Source organism: Lissotriton vulgaris, chromosome 2_1 (genome assembly GCF_964263255.1).
Source record: "Lissotriton vulgaris chromosome 2_1, aLisVul1.2, whole genome shotgun sequence".
Classification (NCBI taxonomy): Eukaryota; Metazoa; Chordata; class Amphibia; order Caudata; family Salamandridae; genus Lissotriton; species Lissotriton vulgaris.
This window is the reverse complement of record NC_141687.1, coordinates 1,950,121,600-1,950,142,068: the sequence shown is the minus strand read 5'-3', so window position 1 is coordinate 1,950,142,068 and position 20,469 is coordinate 1,950,121,600. Positions and strand designations below refer to the sequence as shown.

General features: G+C 44.1%; 1 protein-coding gene across 2 annotated transcripts in view; it reads right to left on the bottom strand.

Moving 5' to 3' along the window:
* RHCG (Rh family C glycoprotein) overlaps positions 1-20,469 on the bottom strand; it is a 381,077-nt gene that overhangs the window by 312,610 nt on the left and 47,998 nt on the right. The window contains exon 1 of one of the 2 annotated variants that reach the window (XM_086958132.1): positions 18,329-18,673. The exons of the other annotated variant lie outside the window; for it this stretch is intronic. Coding sequence (XP_086814258.1) covers positions 18,329-18,512 — 184 coding nt within the window. The 5' untranslated portion in view covers positions 18,513-18,673. Of the gene's footprint in view, positions 1-18,328; positions 18,674-20,469 lie in introns of those variants that run through there. 2 annotated transcript variants of the gene reach the window in all.

Below are 20,469 nucleotides of genomic sequence, written 5' to 3'. Positions count from 1 at the left end.
TAGCATGATATATGCATTTATTATTGCATGCATGTTGGTGTATGTTTGTATGTGAATTTGTATAGTACATACCTAGGGCTAACAGGATGGCAAATACATGGGCGGTAGAAGGTTTCCAGCATAAAAAGGTAGGGGTGATGTAATATGTAAACTGGCACATCCTTCAACATCGATCCTAAAGGCTTGTTAGAGTCCATAATTTATTTTTATATGGTCATAAAAATACATGAATGATAGATGGATGCAGGGTGGGTGCATTAATGATCGGTGGATGGGTGGGTGGATGGGTGCCGCTGGATTCCCACCGAAACAAGAAAAACGGTCACCCACGCACTGATTACTAGCCGTCTGGACTACGGAAACACCCTTTACGCCGGCACCACCGCAAAACTGCAGAAAAAACTCCAACGCATCCAAAATGCTTCAGCCAGGCTCATACTAGACCTCCCTCGCAAAGACCACATCTCCGGTCACCTAAAAGACCTGCACTGGCTCCCCGTCAACAAAAGGATAACGTTCCGTCTCCTCACCCACGCACACAAAGCCCTCTACGAATTTGGACCGGATTGCATCAACACACGCCTTTCCTTTTACACCCCCACCCGCCAGCTGCGGTCGTCCAACCAAGCCCTCGCCGCCGTCCCGCGCATCCACAAAGCCACTATGGGGGGAAGATCCTTCTCCTACTTAGCGGGCAAAACCTGGAATTCCCTTCCCACCCACCTCCGCCTCACTCAAAACCACCTAGCCTTCAGAAAACAACTTAAAACCTGGATTTTCGATAAGTAAACCTCCCCCTTCCTAAGCGCCTTGAGACCCTCTGGGTATGTAGTGCGCTATATAATTTTTGACTTGACATGACTTGACTTGGATGGCTGCATGCATGATGGGTGGATGGATGCATGAATGATGGATGCAGGATGGATGGGTGGATGCATGAATGAATGATGTATGGATGCAGGATGGGTGGATGGATGGGTGGATGCATGATGGATGGATCGATGGGTGGGTGGATGGATGGGTGGGTGCATGAATGAATGGTGTATGGATGCAGGATGGCTGGGTGGATGGATGGGTGGATGCATGAATGATGTATGGATGGATGCATGCATGATGGGTAGATGCATGGAGGATGGATGGATGGGTGGGTGCATGAATGAATGATGTATGGATGCAGGATGGTTGGGTGGATGGATGGATGGGTGGATGCATGCATGATGGGTGGATGCATGATGGATGGGTGGATGCATGAATGAATGATGTATGGATGCAGGGTGGGTGGGTGGATGGATGGGTGGATGCATGAATGATGTATGGATGGATGCATGGATGCATGGATGCATGGATGCATGCATGATGGGTGGATGCATGATGGATGGATGGGTGGATGGGTGGGTGCATGAATGATGGATGGATGGGTGGATGGATGGATGGATGCATGAATGATGTATGGATGGATGCTTGCATGATGGGTGGATGCATGATGGATGGATGGATGGGTGGATGGATGGATGGGTGGGTGCATGAATGAATGATGTATGGATGCAGGATGGGTGGGTGGATGGATGGGTGGATGCATGAATGATGTATGGATGGATGCATGCATGATGGGTGGATGCATGATGGGTGGATGGATGGATGGATGGATGGGTGGGTGCATGAATGAATGATGTATGGATGCAGGATGGTTGGGTGGATGGATGGGTGGATGCATGAATGATGTATGGATGCATGCATGCATGATGGGCGGATGCATGATGGATGGGTGGATGCATGAATGAATGATGTATGCAGGGTGGGTGGGTGGGTGGGTGGATGGATGGGTGGATGCATGGATGCATGCATGATGGGTGGATGCATGATGGATGGATGGGTGGGTGCATGAATGAATGATGTATGGATGCAGGATGGGTTGATGGATGGGTGGATGCATGATGGATGGATCGATGGGTGGGTGGATGGATGGGTGGGTGCATGAATGAATGATGTATGGATGCAGGATGGGTGGGTGGATGGATGGGTGGATGCATGAATGATGTATGGATGGATGCATGCATGATGGGTAGATGCATGGAGGATGGATGGATGGGTGGGTGCATGAATGAATGATGTATGGATGCAGGATGGTTGGGTGGAAGGATGGATGGGTGGATGCATGCATGATGGGTGGATGCATGATGGATGGGTGGATGCATGAATGATGTATGGATGCAGGGTGGGTGGGTGGATGGATGGGTGGATGCATGAATGATGTATGGATGGATGCATGGATGCATGGATGCATGGATGCATGCATGATGGGTGGATGCATGATGGATGGATGGGTGGATGGGTGGGTGCATGAATGATGGATGGATGGGTGGATGGATGGATGGATGCATGAATGATGTATGGATGGATGCTTGCATGATGGGTGGATGCATGATGGATGGATGGATGGGTGGATGGATGGATGGGTGGGTGCATGAATGAATGATGTATGGATGCAGGATGGGTGGGTGGATGGATGGGTGGATGCATGAATGATGTATGGATGGATGCATGCATGATGGGTGGATGCATGATGGGTGGATGGATGGATGGATGGATGGGTGGGTGCATGAATGAATGATGTATGGATGCAGGATGGTTGGGTGGATGGATGGGTGGATGCATGAATGATGTATGGATGCATGCATGCATGATGGGCGGATGCATGATGGATGGGTGGATGCATGAATGAATGATGTATGCAGGGTGGGTGGGTGGATGGATGGGTGGATGCATGGATGCATGCATGATGGGTGGATGCATGATGGATGGATGGGTGGGTGCATGAATGAATGATGTATGGATCCTGGATGGGTGGATGGATGTATGGGTGGATGTATGAATGATGTATGGATGCATGCATGCATGATGGGTGGATGCATGATGGATGGAAGGGTGGATGCATGAATGAATGATGTATGGATGCAGGGTGGGTGGGTGGATAGATGGGTGGATGCATGAATGATGTATGGATGGATGCAAGGTGGTTCGGGCTCGCTCGCTGCGCTCGATCGCTGCGGTGCAATATGCAAATTAGTTTACGCCCACCACTTTCAAATGTCACCAGCCGCCCCTGAGCAGAGGATGAAATTGCACTGTTCGTTCTAGAGTCACTCTTCAGCCCAATAACTGTGTAATGTGGACATGATTTTGGGACGGTCGTTCTGATGTTCCACCTTTTGAGTGAGTTATATCGGAGTTCAATCAGTCTAGCACCAGTAGGAGAAAGGCATGAGGTAAATTAAAAGAACATTTTGGAAAACTGAGCAGGCAGTATAGAATGAAAAAGGTAGGGTGCTCATCCGTAACGTCTAACTAAAATAAGTTTGGGTCCTGGAAATTACGGGGCAAGAAAGCCAAGAAAGCGGAGATAAAATGATCTCCCTATTACCTAGCTGTCGCTAACAGCAGTTAGCGACAGCTAGTAGGAGATAGCGACCATCTTGGGCCCCACTTTGCATGTCAGTGATATTTATCACTAATGACATGCAAAGTGGGCGTGCCAAGATGTTAGCGACTGAAAACAGTCGCTAACATCGCTAACTCCTATTACCAACTTTTGGAGATATTCGCGCTAAGCGCGAATATCTCCAAAAGCTAACACCTGCCCTGAGCAGTTCTTAGCCATGTTATCCAATGGGTGGTGGATAACATGGCTAAGAGCATTAGCTCGGTAATGCATGAATATCGCTGACTTTTCAGCGATATTCATGCATTGCGGCGATTTTTATCGCATTTGCGATAAACCTTGGTAATACCAAGGTTTATTTGCGGTAAAAATCGCCGCAGCTCAGCGGTAAATTTTTGTCTCTAACCAAGCAATAGCGATAATTATCGCTATTGCTTGGTAATATGCACCTACATTCTTCTGGACGGACACTACCAAGACATCGTTCAATCTACCGTGAGGAAGAAGTAGGAAGATTAATCCTAGGATGTAGATACAGGTGAAAAGAAACCAACACAAAGGAACGACTATATTTTCATGTGTCTCAAATGTCCATTTACTCGAATGAAGGCCTTGCCTTTTGTGCTGTAGAGCCGCAAAGGTGTGTCAAATAGTGATTCAGCAAGGTAGAAGTAATATCACGGTAGGGTGGGTGTTATGAAGGTATGAACACGCAGCTTGGCACCAGCGTGTAGCAAAACCGGTTTTGTAAAGCTGAAAAAGTAAGCATTTAATAGCATATCTGTTTGTGAGATGGAAAATTCAAGAAACGATTTATCTGAGTCAGAAGTTGTTGTCGGTTTCTTTGCTTGCACTCATCACTTTCTTAATCTATTATTTTGCCTTATATTCCCTTTCCTTTCGCTGTTTTCTCCTTTTCTCATTCTTTTCTTTTTCCATATTCCCTTTCTTCTTCTCCTACTTTTTTCTCTTCCTCCTTATCTTGTCTTATATGAACATTTTTCATTCTCCAAATGTTTCTTTTTCTAATATTTATTGCATTGTGAAACTGTAACTCTGTTAATGAATTGCTGTATAAAATTGCAAATAAAAATATTAACCATAAAAAAAGCTGTCAGCAGTACTGACAAGAAAGTAGTAAATAAAGAACTGGACAGACAGCATGAAAAACAAATCATTTAGTTGGTGGGCGCGTGTGAGTAGATTATTTACACAGTAGTAACTTGGAACATGTCTGGCTAGATCAAACTGCCCAGACCTGAGAAAGTTTAACAGGTGTGTCATAGAAAATGGACCCCCTTGTCTTCAGGTGACCACGGCTCTAGCAACCTCACTGAATCCGCACGCTTCCTTCTAATAGCCTCACAGTTTTCAGATTTTTTTAAAACTCTAGTAAGTGTCGAATATTAGCTTACTCCTGGTGGTTCCAAGACAGCTTTATTTGTCTCCAATCTCATTCTTTCATATACATATCTTTTTTATCCATTCTCTTTTTCCTCATCTCTCCATTCTTTCCCTCATGTTTTTCAATGTAAACCTTTCTTACTTGCCCATCCATCCTGGACAGGGTCTAGTTTTCGCCTTTCCCATTTCCGTCGGCCTTCTACCCCTAATCCGCATTGCATCCATGGAACAGCAAACTATTGATTCTAAGATAAGAATTCTTTGCAGCATTTCTGTGTGAAAATGATTTCGTCACTTCCATCTTTAACATCTTAGTAATAAAGTAAATCGTTTTTTTCCCTCTGAAATTTAAATGTATAGGAAATTAGTAGAGCAGATGAGTTGAGAGGAAGATTGTCTGTCAAATATAGGGCCACAGCAAGATATCATTTTATGCAATGCCGTTTGCTTATCAATGGGATCTTCTTTAGAATTGTTTACTAAAGTGTTTAGCAATAACTCACACCTTCTTATAAAACTGTCACTCATACTCTGTGCACCCCTGGAATTACGTGACCAACAAATCTGCCTGTACCACAAGCCAAAACATTGGCAGTAATATCTGACAGTATCGTTAGCGTTCTAGTCGTATTATATTGTATTTTTAGCCACCGAACAACAAGCAATACATTAACAGAAAAATATTTTTCCATCACATAATATCCAATTCAATGTTAACCTAGTTTGAGTTTTAAGCCATATATATTCCCCCACCACAGTATTCACTCAAAAATGACCTGCTGTTAATTACCTCACATGATGGAACAGCAAAATCATCTTTTTTAATTCCCAGGGATATCCCTAATAATGTACACCCCTGGTTCGCTTACACACCACAGTCAAGAGTTTTATACCACACTCAGAATGATGGGGACCGGCCACTTTTTCCACTTCAAAGCAATATCTCATCTGGTAACAGTGAGTGTCAAACCCACAAATGGCTTCCGATATCTTTCAAGTTCTACTTCATCCCAAATACACAGTATGGCTTAATTATGAAGCAGCACCAGAGAAGTGTCCACATTGTCATGCAGTGTCCTCATTTTTTTTGCCACCAAAAACATTGCATCGTTGGACACACAAACAGTATATAATAGAACAAACCCTCTTGTTCACATTCTTGCAAGCATAATGATGTTGTAACAACCCAAAGGACCTAAGCGATGTCCTAGGCTACCCTACGCAATGGTCCTCCATTGCTTCACTACAATAAAACTCACACATCTCTCACATCTCTTCCTCACCTGTCCTTCAACCTATCTTAGCCAAATACTCCTGACCATGACATTTAGACCCAGCCGATTCCGCCCACTAAACGAGCTGTAAGATGCCAAACCAGAGCTGTGCTCTCCAGTGAATTGGAGTAGGCACAGTGTCCTCAGCAGAGTGTCACTACTTCGGCAAGCAACCACATCCAACTTCAAGTCACTGAAAAAGTATTAACAAGATTAAAGAGAAATGAAGACTTAAACCCACTCTAAACATCTACTGATGATTTATTGGAACCTAACACTTTATAAAATACAACATTACTTCAATACTTGGAGCAAACACCCTTTTATGCTCCTGTGCACGGAACTAACTGACATCAGTAAAAAACACAAAGTATGGTTAACCTTCCAAGGACCTCCATCATTTCAACCCGCACAGGCTGTCAATGCAGTGGCGTCACTAGGGTTGGTGTCACCCAGTGCGGGTAACTCATGGTGTCACCCCCTCACGACTTACATCATGATTCCATGATGCCCCCCAGATACCCTTACACGGCTTTACACAGGGACTAAAATGCACATGGCACCCGTGTGTCATGTGCAGCTACACACATGTCCTGGACAGTACAGGACACACACACTACGCATGGCACCAGTCTACACTTGCCCAGTTAGACACAGGTTTACTGGCAGCACAAGAACCCTACATGCCCTTTCAGGGCTACACTGTTTCCGGACGTAGCATGTTACGTCTGCACGGACTCAGAAAGATGTGCACAGTAACTTATGGAAACATGACACCCACATGCAACTCATAGTCAGTGGGCAGTACGTTACACTTGCACACAATAGCGCAACTACAGACCAAAGCAGTTTACTGGGTATATCGCACGCTCAGACACAAGGAGCACAGGTTGTAATCGCCAAAGGGCATACTTTCAAACACAGCGAAGGGAAGAATGGGGGTGCCACTTACCAGTTGCAGAGGAAGACAAGCGTGCACCTGGCGCTGCAAAACCCTGGTTAGCCAGGGTTCAGCCTGCAGGGACTTCTTTTTCCTTTGGTTTTCCTGAAATGATTCCTCTTGGCCGCATTGCATAAATCTCAGGGGCGGAATCCATCCTCCCCTTTCTTGGTGTTGGGTCGGGTAAGATTTTTGAGGCCTTGGAGTGTTTCGCACTCCACTTTTCTCTTGTAACACACTGTTTGCTACCTCTCACATTTTGTTTGCTTTAGATACTTGCACGTGCCACCATTGCCTATGTAACGTTTGTTCTTGTGCTTGAGTGTCTGCCATATTATGCAGTATTACACCTCTAATTGTACTTTGTTTTCTCTGGTACCCTGCACACATGTCACTTTTTCCTCCTGTATTGCACCGTTTGCTACCTCATGTATTTTGTTTGCACACAATTGTCACTTTTGCCACATGTAACTTAATGTTTGCTTTTGTAATTTGTTCACTTATTATTTTCTCCTCAGACCTTCCACACCAACTAGCAGCATGCCACCATCCCAGATAAATGTTCATGGCATACGCTATAGCTCTTATACGATGGGGTTTCACTATTCTTGGTACTCCTTTCACTGGTTTGTGGTGTCTTCAGCCCCTCATCTTGTGACATACTCTTCCCCATTTGTACTGACAGTGGGTTAGAGATTGTTCAGGCACTCTTGAGAAGTCATCAACATTAGACTTTTGAGAGCCATGTTTGTGCAAAACAACAAAAGCCATGAAATATCTCCGGACACAATAGTTGCTGTCTCTGTGGTGAGATAGGCATGTCAGAGGAGAATGATTAGTTTAAATGAAAAAATGATGACACCAAAGACATTTTTGTAGGGCTTCAATGGCCCACGTGATTGCTAATTAGTACTGTATCGTTGCATAAGCTATATCACGTGCCAATAACTTGCAACTAAGTAAGAACACTGGATGTTACCCATCCTCAGTCTCTTGGGATAGTACAGTCCCAAGGCCTGTGCCAGAGGCATCTGTTTGGAGCCAAAATGGTGGTGGGACGTCTGGACAGAGCAACACAGAGTACTCTAAAATAGAGATTCTGTAGAAAAACACAAGAGGATTCCTGGGAGGGGCCCCACTCAGTCTGGTTTGTCAGAGTAATTTTTTCAGCAGAGTAGTTATGGGGGAAGTTGAGAATGAATGTATGCTAAAAATGCTCCATTGTCCTTCCTTGTCTGGGCCTGAGGTTCACTGTCTAGGATTTCTGTTTTTTTTCTACTTCTCACTTTATCAGACCACTCCCAATAATCTGTCCCAAGTACTTAACTTGAAAAACTGCCTTGACACATTTTGCAAGTTTGACAGTTAATCCTATTTTAATCCGACCAGAAAGAACAGCTTCCAGATATTGAAGATGATTTGGCCACTCAATGATGAGGAAGATTACATCATCCAAGTATTCTTGATGGGATGCCTGGATTTAATCCATCAGTCTCTGAAATGTAGCATTCACTCTAGGAAGTACTTTAAACTGAAAGAGACCCTGTGAAGTGGAGAAGGCTGTTTTATGTTTATCTTATTTGTTGTAAGGGCACCTGCCAGTGTCTCTTTGTCAAGTCTAACATGTATCATGACAGTTCCTATTATGAAGCGCTCTGATGCCTTCGGGTAAAGTCCGCGCTATATAAAAACGCATAAAGAAACTGTTGGGGCTAAAGGACCGGCTACTGCAGGAAGGGCTGGGGAAGGGGCCCTCTGAATGTCTTCCCCTGATGCGTTAGGAGAGGCAGGAGAAAGCCATCCGTCACTGTGGAGACAGGCACGGCTAGGCTCCCAGCCATCACACAATGGAAGATTTCTGCTGCGTGGCCTTCAAAAGCTATCTCGTAATTAGATGGTATATCACAGGCAGCTTTTCCCAGGCACAGGTGTGGAAATTCACTATTTACTCTCTAAAGAACACATACTGATGACATTTCTCAGAGAAAGAAAACATTAGCAACAAGTTGAAATCATTTTCACTAGTATAGCTTGGCTCCTGAAATGAGAGAAAGGGGAGACAAAATCGCAGCTGCCAAAATGCATTTTTGAGGTTACCGTGAGTTGCTAAACTGAGGCCTACATTAACTAGGGCTAACTTAACAGGCATACACTTTAACCATGGTCAACTATAACGTGCGAACAACACTTTGAGTATATAGCATATGATGTGCAAATTAGTATATATTAAGCAATCCAGAAAAATAGTGAATGAGCCTCACCAAAACCGACCCTTTATTTTCTTTGGAAATGGGTCACGGAGGGAAAAAGATTTCTTCAGGAGTGGCGCTTATTCATCTGCCCACCCACTATCACCCAGGTCTAGCGATGGTCTAGTGATTGGCATTGTATCAGTTTTGGGAAGGTTTATTAGTATGACAAATATTTCTACAGGTCTATACTTGCAAGAGTAGATTTTTGGTACTTGGTTCATTGTTCTAATCTTTTATATGAGTTTCTATGTCTTTTCAATGTGCCCACTAAGATGGCTTCGCAAAAAATCCATCCATTGAATGCTATTTTAAGACTTTCAGTCTGTCTAGTTTTTTTTCTTAATTATTACACGGTGCTTCAGTTTCACTTTTATGTCCTCGTTCTTACAGCACTCAACCCACATTCATACCTCATGCCGAGTACTGGGAAACATTTTACTGTATGAGAACTGCACACATCGTCTTTTACGCTGAAACAATATTTAAAATACCCTGTTCAACTGAAAGCTTCAGCGCTGCCTCTGCTTCAGCATTCCGCCTCCCAGAACAATATGCTGTGTGCTCTGACTGCCAAGGGCAAGAAACAGGAGCCCTCGTTGCCTGCACGATGAGCCAGGAATCGGATGACGGGCTTCTAGAGAGCATTAGCAGCCCGCGCTGTTTATATGCTGAACGAACGAAGCATGGATTTTTAAAAAGTCAGGTCCGGGAGCCACGTCACGACGTGAGTGACGTTTCCAACGTCATTGACGTCCGGATGCCGAAGTAGTAGCCTAATTGCCAGTATAATCTTGGCCGGCGGCCGGATACGGTTCGACAGACAGAAATATTATTTTGCATTTTGGTGTCACAGAGTCCGTGACACCAAAATGCAAAATAATATTACTGTCTGTCGAACCTTACCCGGCCGCCGGCAAAGATTATTGTTTACACGGACCATGGTGTCACCCCTTTGGATGGTGTCACCCGGTGCGGTCCGCACCCCCCGCACCCCCCTAGTGACGCCACTGATCCTAGCTGCTGCCCTGCCTCACAAATTTGCGGCACACAAGGGCATTCCTGACATTTCAAAGGGCTGAGTTCATATTTTGGACAGAATAGCTTTGACAAATGTGCTTTTTTTCTGAAAGAAGTGGCTGTACCGAAAGAGGCTAATAACGCCTAAAAAATATATATATACCTCGTTACCAGGAGTGCTTCTGAATTTTCTCAGAAAAAAAAAACCTCCCGCGATTGTGCACTAACGGGTAAGTGCATTGACTCCAGATGTGCGGGTTAGAGGCGCTACCGCTGAACACGTCTTGTGTTGAACGATGATTTCGGAGCAGACCCACAACTACTTAAACTAGGAGGAAACTGCCAAGTTGCAAAAGGTACGCATATATCTAATTCAATCTTTTTATGTCTTTAGGGCGTACAAAAAGCTTTAACAACATGAAATCTACCTCACTAATATGCATAAAAATGGAGAAACTGAGCGCATACTTTTCTATCCGTATGTTGCAAGATATTATTGCTTTAGCCAAAAAACATATGTGAGTGCCCTATTTAGAGCTTGGAAGCCACGCCTTACTACGAGTGCCATAGATTAGTTAAGCCTTGCAACAAAGATTCACACTGCTGAATACAGCGCTGTATTTCAGCATGACTGAACTGCCCCGCCAATGTGCATTTATTAAGTAGTATGTTGTACAGAACGTCCCTTAAATAAAAGAATGTCACGGGGAGCAGACAATCACGATACATAAGGCGGTTGGGGAGGAGTGTGTGTGTCTGCGTGTATGTGTGTCACTGTGTAAGCCGGGGTCCGACTCTATGGAGGCTATTCCAGCATTGTTGTTTCAAGAGGCAGCCGGATTCAGCAGTAATAAAGACCGAGGTATTGTGCAATATATGCGCGCAGATATCCACGTGACAAAAATCTCAGCAAGGTGTGCCTTTCGGACCTCTTCAACCTTGAACGGGTCACGGCTTTTGTAAAATACACAAGTACTGGCAACATTTTGGAACTTGAAAAACGTGCTGTTTCATTTATTTGCACTTCAATTACGAGTAGAATTTTTTTCCGTTTGACAGCAATTTTCAAAACGAATATTACTGTATATTTAACCGCGCACCTTCTGATGGTTTTGTTATCATTGCCATTTTTGACTGCTAATAAAGTTCAAGCAAAATAATCTGCCATTCTTTTAAAAGTTATACATCATCAGATAGAGATCCCAATCGACAAATAAAAGTGTAGACCGCTCCTTTTTTGTTTGCTGCCTGTCATGGGTGCAGGTTTATTGGCGATTATCAGACTTTCTGTTATTCACAACTCTTTTTCAACTTACACCTGGAAGCCACGCCAGCTTCAGTTCTCCACGCGTACTTCAGTAAACGTGTTGTAAAGTCCTGGCTATGACTATGCATTGGCATTTCTGCCAGTGTAAATGTACCAGTGCTTCAAAGACACATGCAAGGTCAGCGCAAAACTGCATTTTATTGTTTCTTATTTGAGAAAAACAATCGATGTGGAGAAACCCTTTGCCTTCCACCCCCCAAAAATGTGAGGATATTCGGTTCCTCACCTTCCCACCCTTTGACAGGATGACGTCATCCTTTGAAATGAGTAAATGTTTGGTAATTTCTAGGATGTGAAATGTTTGTCGGGGAATATATGAATGCTTACAAACTCCCATGATGGTGGGTTTTCACAAACTTCCAAGTTTCACTTAGTGTGTGATTTCGTCCAATATACTAATACCCAGTTGTGGGGTACCATTACATGGGAGCTGAAGGATTTACGACTGCAAGCTCACCTATTCTAAATTCCTCGCAGTTATAGAGCCAGCCATGTATGCTTCGAAATGTGATTGATCAGCACCAATTACATATTTTGGAGAATCATAAAAATCACCAGAGCGTTGAATGGAACTCTTCAGTAATCTTCCATTATTTCTAAAATAGTAAGTTCCATGTGCTGGGGTAAATGTTTTGAGGAACCAAATACTGCAGTTTCGGTATTTGCCATTTAAACTGATGATCTAATTTCTGGTGCACCTGTGCTTAATTTAGGTGCACAATAGTTTTGGGATTTCGGCCCCTAGTTTTCAAGTGAGAAACATTTGCCAAACAAGCACTGGCAAAGCTACAAGGTCTCACCTATGCAAGAGATATTGGTTTTGGAAATGTGCTTTAACCATGCTGTACACCAGTGTGGCTGCTGTTCAGCATGGCTAATAGTCATTGGCATGGAGTGGGGTGGAGTAGATTGTAGTGGGGTAGATTTGGGTAGAGTGGATTGTGGTAGATTGTCATAGAGTGAATTAGGGGTAGAGTGGGGAAGAATGGAGTGGGGTGGATGGAGGTGGAAATGAGTGGGGTGGACTGGGTGGGGTAGATGTGAGTGATGACGTTGGATAGATTGGCATGGTAGGTTGAATGGAGTAGGGTAGATTGAAACAATGTAGATTGGGGTGGAGTGGGGTAGACAGAAGTGTAGTAAATTGGGGTAGATTAGTGGGTTTATTGAGTGGCGTAGATAGGAGTAGGATCGATCGGGTCGATTGGGGTACAGTGACGTGGGATATATTGTGGTAGATTGGAGTGGGGAAGATTGTGGAAGAGTGAATGGAAAAGATTTGAGGTAGATTTTGGGAGGATGATTTGAGTGAAGGAGGGTAGATTGGAGTGGAGTGTGGTAGATTAGAGTGTGGTAAATTGATTGGGTGTATAAAATAGAGTAGATTGGATTGTCACGGGATAGATTGGGGTTGTTTGGAGTGGAGTAGATTGGGGTAGAGTGGGATGGGGTAGATCAGAGAGGTGTTGTGTAGATCAGAGTGGTGTGGACTAGATTGGAGTGGGGTGGAGTGGGGTAGAGTGGGGTAGATTTGGGTAGAGTGGGATATATTGGAGTAGATTAGAGTGTAGTAGACTGAGGTAGATTACATTGGAGTAGAGTCAATTGGAGTGGGGGGTGGTTTAGATTGGAGTGGAGTGGACTAAAGTTGGATGGAGTGGGCTTCAAAGGTGTGGAGTGGGGTAGATAGGTGAGGAGTGGGTTTAGATTGGGGTAGATTGGAGTGGAGTAGAGTGGAGCAGAATGGGGTATAGTGGGATATATTTGGTCGAAAAGAGTGGAATGGGGTATATTCAGGAGAGTGGAGTGTGGTGGATTTGGGGTAGATTGGACTAGATCGGGGTAGGTTATGGTAGACTGAAGTTGGGTATATTGGAACAGGGTGCGGTAGATTGGGGTGGAGAGGAGTAGACTGGAGTGGAGTGGGAAAGATTAGGGTGGATTCGGGTAGACTGGGTGAATTAAAGTAGGATTCATTGGAGTGAAGTGGGGTAAATTGCAGTGTAGTGGTGTAGATTGGTGGGAGATAGAAGAGGGGTAGTTTGGAGTGGGGCAGATTGGGGTAGATTAGAGTGGGGTGTGGTATGTTGGAGTGGATTTGGATGAAGTGGTGTGGGGTAGATGTGGTGGGGTACATTGAAGTGGGAAAAAGAGGGATAGATTAGAGTGGTGTAAATTGGGCTAGGGTGGGATATAATGGAGTGAAGTACATTGGTGTGGAGTAGATTGGGATGGATTGGAGTTAGGAAGATTAGGAATCGGTAGATTGGAGTAGGACAGTTTGGGTGGAGTAGGGTGGGGTAGATTGGAGTGGGTGGAGTGGGTAAGATTGGACTGTAGTGGGGTAAAATTGAGTGGTGTGAGGTTGATTGGAGTGGGGTAGATTGAGGTAGGGTAGAGTGGGGTAGGTTGGAGTGGTACACATTGGGGTACACTGGAGTAGATTTGGATAGATTGGAGAGGAGTGAGATAGATTGGGGAAGAATGGAGTTAGGCTGATTGGAGTGGAGTAAAGTGAGGTCGATAGGGTAGACTGGAGCAGGGTAGATTGGAGTGGGGTAGATTGAAGAGGGATGTTTGACGTGGGGAAGTTTGTAATGTGGTAGATTGGAGTGGAGGAGTAGATTGGAGTGTAGTCGGGTAGGTTAAAGTGTGGTAGAGTTAGGTGGGGTAGATTGTGGTGGGGTGGATTGAGGTAGATTGAGGTAGAATGGGGTACATTGAAGTGGAACAGATAGGAGTAGATTGAGGTGTGGTAGATTGGGGTGAGGTTATATTGGTTGGAGTAAATTAGGGAAAGGTAGATTGGATTAGGCTAAATTTGGGTGTGGTAAATTAGGGCGAGGTAGAGTGGAGTAGGGGAGATTGGGGTGGTGTAGATTAGGGAGGAGATGATTGGAGTGGAATGGATTGGACTGGAGTGGGTTAGATTGGAGTGGAGTAGATTTGAGTGGAATGCGGTAGATTAGAGTGGGGTAGATATGGGTAGGGTGGTGTGTGGTAGAGTAGAGTGGAGTAGATTGGAGTGAGTCAAGTAGAATAAAGTGGAGCAGATAGGGCCAGATGGGAGTGGGTTAGATTGGAGTGGAGTGGGGTAGATTGTGGTAGATTGGAGTGGAGTAGATTAGAGTGGGATAGATTGTAGAGGGTGTGCTAGATTGGAGCTGAGTGGAGTGGGGTACATTAGATTGGAAAGGAGTTGGATAGATTTCAGTGGAGTTTGGAGTGGGGTAATTTGGAGTGGAGTGGGGTAAATTGGATTGGAGTAGATTGGAGTGGAGGGGGAGATTGGGGTGGAGGCGGGTAGTTTTGAATGGAGTCAGGTAGATTGAAGTGGAGTAGACAGGCATAGGTTGGAGTGGGGCACAGTGGGTTAGACTGTGGTGGAATTGGGTAAATTGGAGTGGATTTGCTTGATTGGGTGTACTTTGGAGGTGGTGGATTGAGGTAGATTTGAGTGGGCTAGATCGTAATAGATTGGAGTGGAGCAGGGTGATCTGGGAGATTGGAGCAGATTGGGGTAGATTTGAGTGCAATGCAGTAGATTGGGGTAGAGTTGAGTAGATTGGAGTTGTGTAGGGTTGATTGGGTTAGCTTGAGTTGAGTAGTGCAGATTGGAGTTGAGTGAAGCGGACTGAAGTGGAGTTGAGTGAGGTAAATTGTAGTGGAGTGGGATAGATTGGGGTAGATTGTAGTGGAGTGGGGTACATTGAAGTGGAGTGGGATGGGGTAGATTTGATCATAGTGGAGTGGATTGGGTAGATTGGAGTGGGGGAAATTGAGTTAGATTGAAGGGAGATATATTGGAGTGAGGTAGGATGGAGTAAGGTAGATTGCTGCTGGGTGGAGTAAATTGGGGTGGGATAGATTTCAGTGGAACAGCATAGATTGGAGTGGACTGGGGTAGATTGGAGTGGAGTAGGTTAGATTAGGTGAATTTTGTTTGAATGGAGTGCAGTAGCTTGGGATAGATTGTAGTGAACTGGAGTGGGATAGTTTGGAGTGGGCTATATTGGAGCAGGATGGGGTAGACTGTAGCAGTTAGAGTCGAGTGGGGTAAGTGGTTTGGAATGGAGGGGCACAGAGCAGAGTGGAGTGTTGTGCTATGGAGTGAGTTGCATAGACTGGAGTCAAGTGGCATGTTGTAGAGTGTCTTAGTGCGAAGGGGTGTGGAGTAGCATGTCGTGGAGTGGAGTGTCATAGAATGGAGTGGTGTGGCATAGACTGGAAGGGTATAGAGTGGAATGAAGTTGTGTAGTGTGGAGCAATCATGTTGCGGTAGCGCACAGAGCTTGACATGTGACCTCTGTCTTTGAATGCCCAGTAAATGTGACCAGATAAGAACAACATTTAAAGGCCTGATTACAGAAAGTGAGTTTGTGGAATAATATAGTGAACAAGGTTTGGACAAAGGGAGGGACAAACTCAAACTGGACAGCCTAAAAAAAACAAAGCCAGCAAATAGAAAGCCAGAAAAAGTGAGTTGCAAACCACAAAGTCAATGGTCATCAATAGACCGAATGCGTTCCCAGGGAAGCTTTCAGAGTGCCTCGAAGAAGTTGTGAGCAAACAGACAGCTGCACTGTCTGGTAGGTTTTGACCTAAAAAGAAGATGTTCTGGCTCCACAGATAATAACTTAGCTTCAAGGGGTTCAATTCATAAAGGTATTTGTAAAAGTTGTAAAACTGCATATAGAGTAAAAGGTGTGCATCATGTATTAGTTATTTATTTTTGAGATACAAAAGCCCCATAGCAGTTTTTTGTTCTTAACAGAGGGAAGATATTAATAGCGCGTACGAACCCTTTTCCGAAAGTAGTCTTATGCAAAATTCATGTCATTTTCTTTTTCCTTTTAATGCAACATTTTATGACAATTAAGCAAAATTGTGTGTAATTTCACGAAATGCAACTCCATTATTTAGCACTAGTTGACCGCAAATGCTTCCTTGAATCAATTTTTGACACAAGGGCACTTTTCACGCCCATAAAAATGCATGGAAAACACAATTGCTGAGAACACGAGATGCTCGTTTTCTGGTTGTTCATGTTGTTCTTATGCTCTCGTGCTATAATGTTGCCACATATGGTGGCATGATTACCCAACGTGGCCTAATGGCATAATTTAAGGAGGGCTGCATAACAAGCACATCGCGAAATTCTTGAAACGACGTGCTTCACTCCGCCATAATTGAAATTTCGCAGAATGTTTAATCTATACTCCAGACAGAGACACATGGGAGTAGTTGATGAGGTTTCACACTCTATTTATACACATACTCAAACCTTTTGCATTAGTTTTGAGTGGGTAAATCAGCAAAGAAAATTATTTTGAAATATCGGAAGCCTAAGCGAACAAAATACCAGGGGCCTCATTTATGAAAAGTGACGCATCGCTGCGTGAAAACAGCGATGCGTAACTTTTCACTGCGCTCTCCCTGCGACACTAACGATGCGTCATATTTACAGTATGGCGCATCATGTCGCAAGGAGTTACAGATACGTCAGTATTTCTGACGTATCTGTAGGCGCAAAAGTGACGCATTTCTGGAGTGTGTCACAAAAGTGACGCAACTCCAGCAATGTGTACTTTCACATGGGCAAGTCCCATGTTGTTAGTGCCGGCGTCAGTCTTACGCCTGCCGCGAGGCAGGCATAGGATTTTGACGCATTAGCGACCAAGAAATGGCGCAGTGAAATCTTATAGATTAGATTTTGACGCATTAGCGACCAAGAAATGGCGCAGTGAAATCTTATAGATTTCACTGCATCACTTCTATCACTCTTTCTTGCGTCAAAATGCCCCCCTTGCATACATTATACCTGGCACAGGTATAATGTGGCGCAGGGGTCTACAAAGTGACACATCTACCTAGATGCGTCACTTTGTAAATATGGTGCAAGAAGGCACATTTTTTACTCCGCTTGTGCGTCACAAAAAGTGACGCACCAGCGGCATAAAAGTGACGCAAGGGCTCATAAATAAGCCCCCTGATGTATATTGGTCACATTTCACTATAAAAACGGATGCATTCGACGTAATATTTTTTTAGGAATTGTATCTTTGAACATTAGAATGAATTCTATTTTCAAGAAGAGTGGGATGCCTCAGCAATGGCTAGTATGTGTATAAATCACTCAGTGGGGAGTGCAATTCTTCCCGCGGCAGTAGCTCATTACCCTGTACAGTAAAGTAACTAAACGAGTTGTTTCAAAAGGACCTTAGCTTACAGACCTCTTCCTATTTCCTTCCACTCATTTTCCCAAGCAAAAATGCCTTCCTCCAATACGCTTAAAGGGAATCTCCTGCCCTGACACTTCCCTCCAAATAATGTTTAACCTCAATGGGATCACGCTCCAAACCACACACCTCCACCCTTCGTGGAGATTCAAAGGGGCTGAAATGTATGACTTAGGTGGTCAAAAACATTTATGATTTGGACACTGGAATTTTTGGGAAGTGGCGGGGGGCAAAGAGAAGAAAAACCCAACCCCTTGATATTTCATCAGCAAACGAATACAATTTCCCCAAACAGCACTCCTCTGAATCCTTCAGATATTTCCTATTTTAGATTGTTGCTTGGAAATCAGTATCACTCATGCACTAGAATGCAACGCACGCTAAATTTGTACACCCGTTCCCACCTCACCTGAGGAGTTTAAAAAACTGCACTTACTTGGGTATGTCTTATAAAATTCGTTGTCGATATCTTCGAGTTTATTTTGTGTTTTATACAACCTCCACGTAGGATCGGTATATAAATCATATCGAACAAAGATCCCGAACAGAATTATCATTGCAATCTGCCAGATGAAGCAGACGAGCGGCAGCCGCCAGCGCATGTTCGTGTTCCATAGCATCGTAGCTATATCTGTGGCTGCAACTACTCTACTGGCAACCTAACAGATCCAGCTGAACTTGTTAAAGATCAAGAACATCAAAGTTCGCTCTGGACAAATGCCTGGATTTTCTTCTTGCAAACAAAGGCAGTTGTGAAAGGATAACGCAGACAGGTGCAGGCATTTCCATGTACCAGCCTCCTTCACCCTTTATAGGTTGGTACCTTTAGGGGGGTGTGACTTCTGGTGGTGTCATTTACCTTCAAGTCCCACACCCTTCTCTCTTCTGAGGGGTGGAGTTTCTGAATAAAAAGCATGTTACTTTGTTTTCTGGTCATGTGATAACAGTTGCTGTTGTTACAGTGAAAATGGAAATGTTCACAGCAGAGTATTTTGCATTGCATACTTCCAATGAACCAAGTAAAAACAAGAGCTCAAATCAGCAACTGTAGGAAGTTGTAGTAGTGGTTGTTTAACACTATTGTTTTTTTAAATTAAGTGCTGTTTCTTGACAAGAGATCAACATTTCCAGCATACATCTTTGAGCTCAGACGTATACATGAAAACGACAGTAAATGTTATGTTATGCTTATGTGATTTTATGCTTATGTGATACTATACTTCTGTGATTGTGCTATCTTGCAATTATGCTACGTTATGCTGTCATGTTTTGTTTGTGTTGTCATGTTATTTTGTGCTATGTTGTTATTCAATGTCACATTAGGTTTTGTTATATGTTGCCATGTTATGTGTTGTGTTTTCATATGTATAATGTTGTGTTGGCATGTTAGATTGTGTGTTATGTTATGATGTGTCAACTTTGTAGCGAATGAGTTACCACGTGAAATCTTCCACTGGCGAAGCCAGCTAGGACTTTTCTATTTGTGAATATATTTTATTGCATTTCGTATAAGCACAGAATTTGTTCAGTGTATCATCATTGAAGACAACGGCTAGTCCACATCCAGCCTCTAAGTGTGCTAATGGTGAGTATAGTGAGAGACGTTGTTACAGACCATTCGGTCAACTGGGCAGCACAGCACTGCATAGAGATAGACATTTAACATGGCCATGGTTAACAAGCAACATTAAATTCATAAACCCAGTCCTAAACGAACCCAGTTCCCTCCCCCCTCCAATCCCTGGTTCCCCGTGGTTTCAAATGCTATATGAAAGGAAGGTAACGGAAGTTTCAAAGTGGGTGCTAGAGCTTCAGGCTTAGTTGTTTTTCCCCGGTGTGCATGTTGCTGGAGGCCGACTCATGGCCCGCATCAGTCAATTGGAGTGTAGGTAGGCAGGGGTCCATACAAGCGTGGCCGGAATCTCCCGGTTCAGTGGATAGCTAAGTGTTCAGAGGGGGGCGGCAGGCTCACATAAAGTATACTCCTCCCTCATTGCTTCTATCAGATTGTCCCTAGGCACCCTCTGCCCATTTTAGTATCTCAGAGAGGGTGCCTTCCTCATATTCCTCCCAGCCAAGGAGATCAGCCCTCCACCGCTCCACTTGGGGGTCCACAGATGTCTTCTATTGGATCATTATGCAGCGTTTAGCCAAAATCAGATCACTAAACCTAGATGTTGGCTTCTTCTTGGCTGGGCAAGGGTAGAGCCCTAGCACACATGTAATTGGAGAGAGGAGATAAGTCTGTGATGTGGTCAGTGACATAGTTCAGAATTGGAAGCATCTCAGTCCAACAGGGAGTTAGGAGCGATCACCCAACACATGTACATCACCGGAACCTGTAGACCACATCTGGGGCATGTATGGGAAACATGTGGAAAAAAGATTTTAAGTCTACCTAGTATGACTAACACATGATAATTAATGTAATAGTTGATCAATTTAAACTGAGCATTTCAAGATACCTTCGGGATCTCCTCTTGAATTTTTGTCCAGTCCCCATTGGTGATAGGAGTTTTCCGGTCTGCTTCCCATTTATCTTTGAGAGGGGTAAGTGGGTAGGTCAGGTCAGCTCTT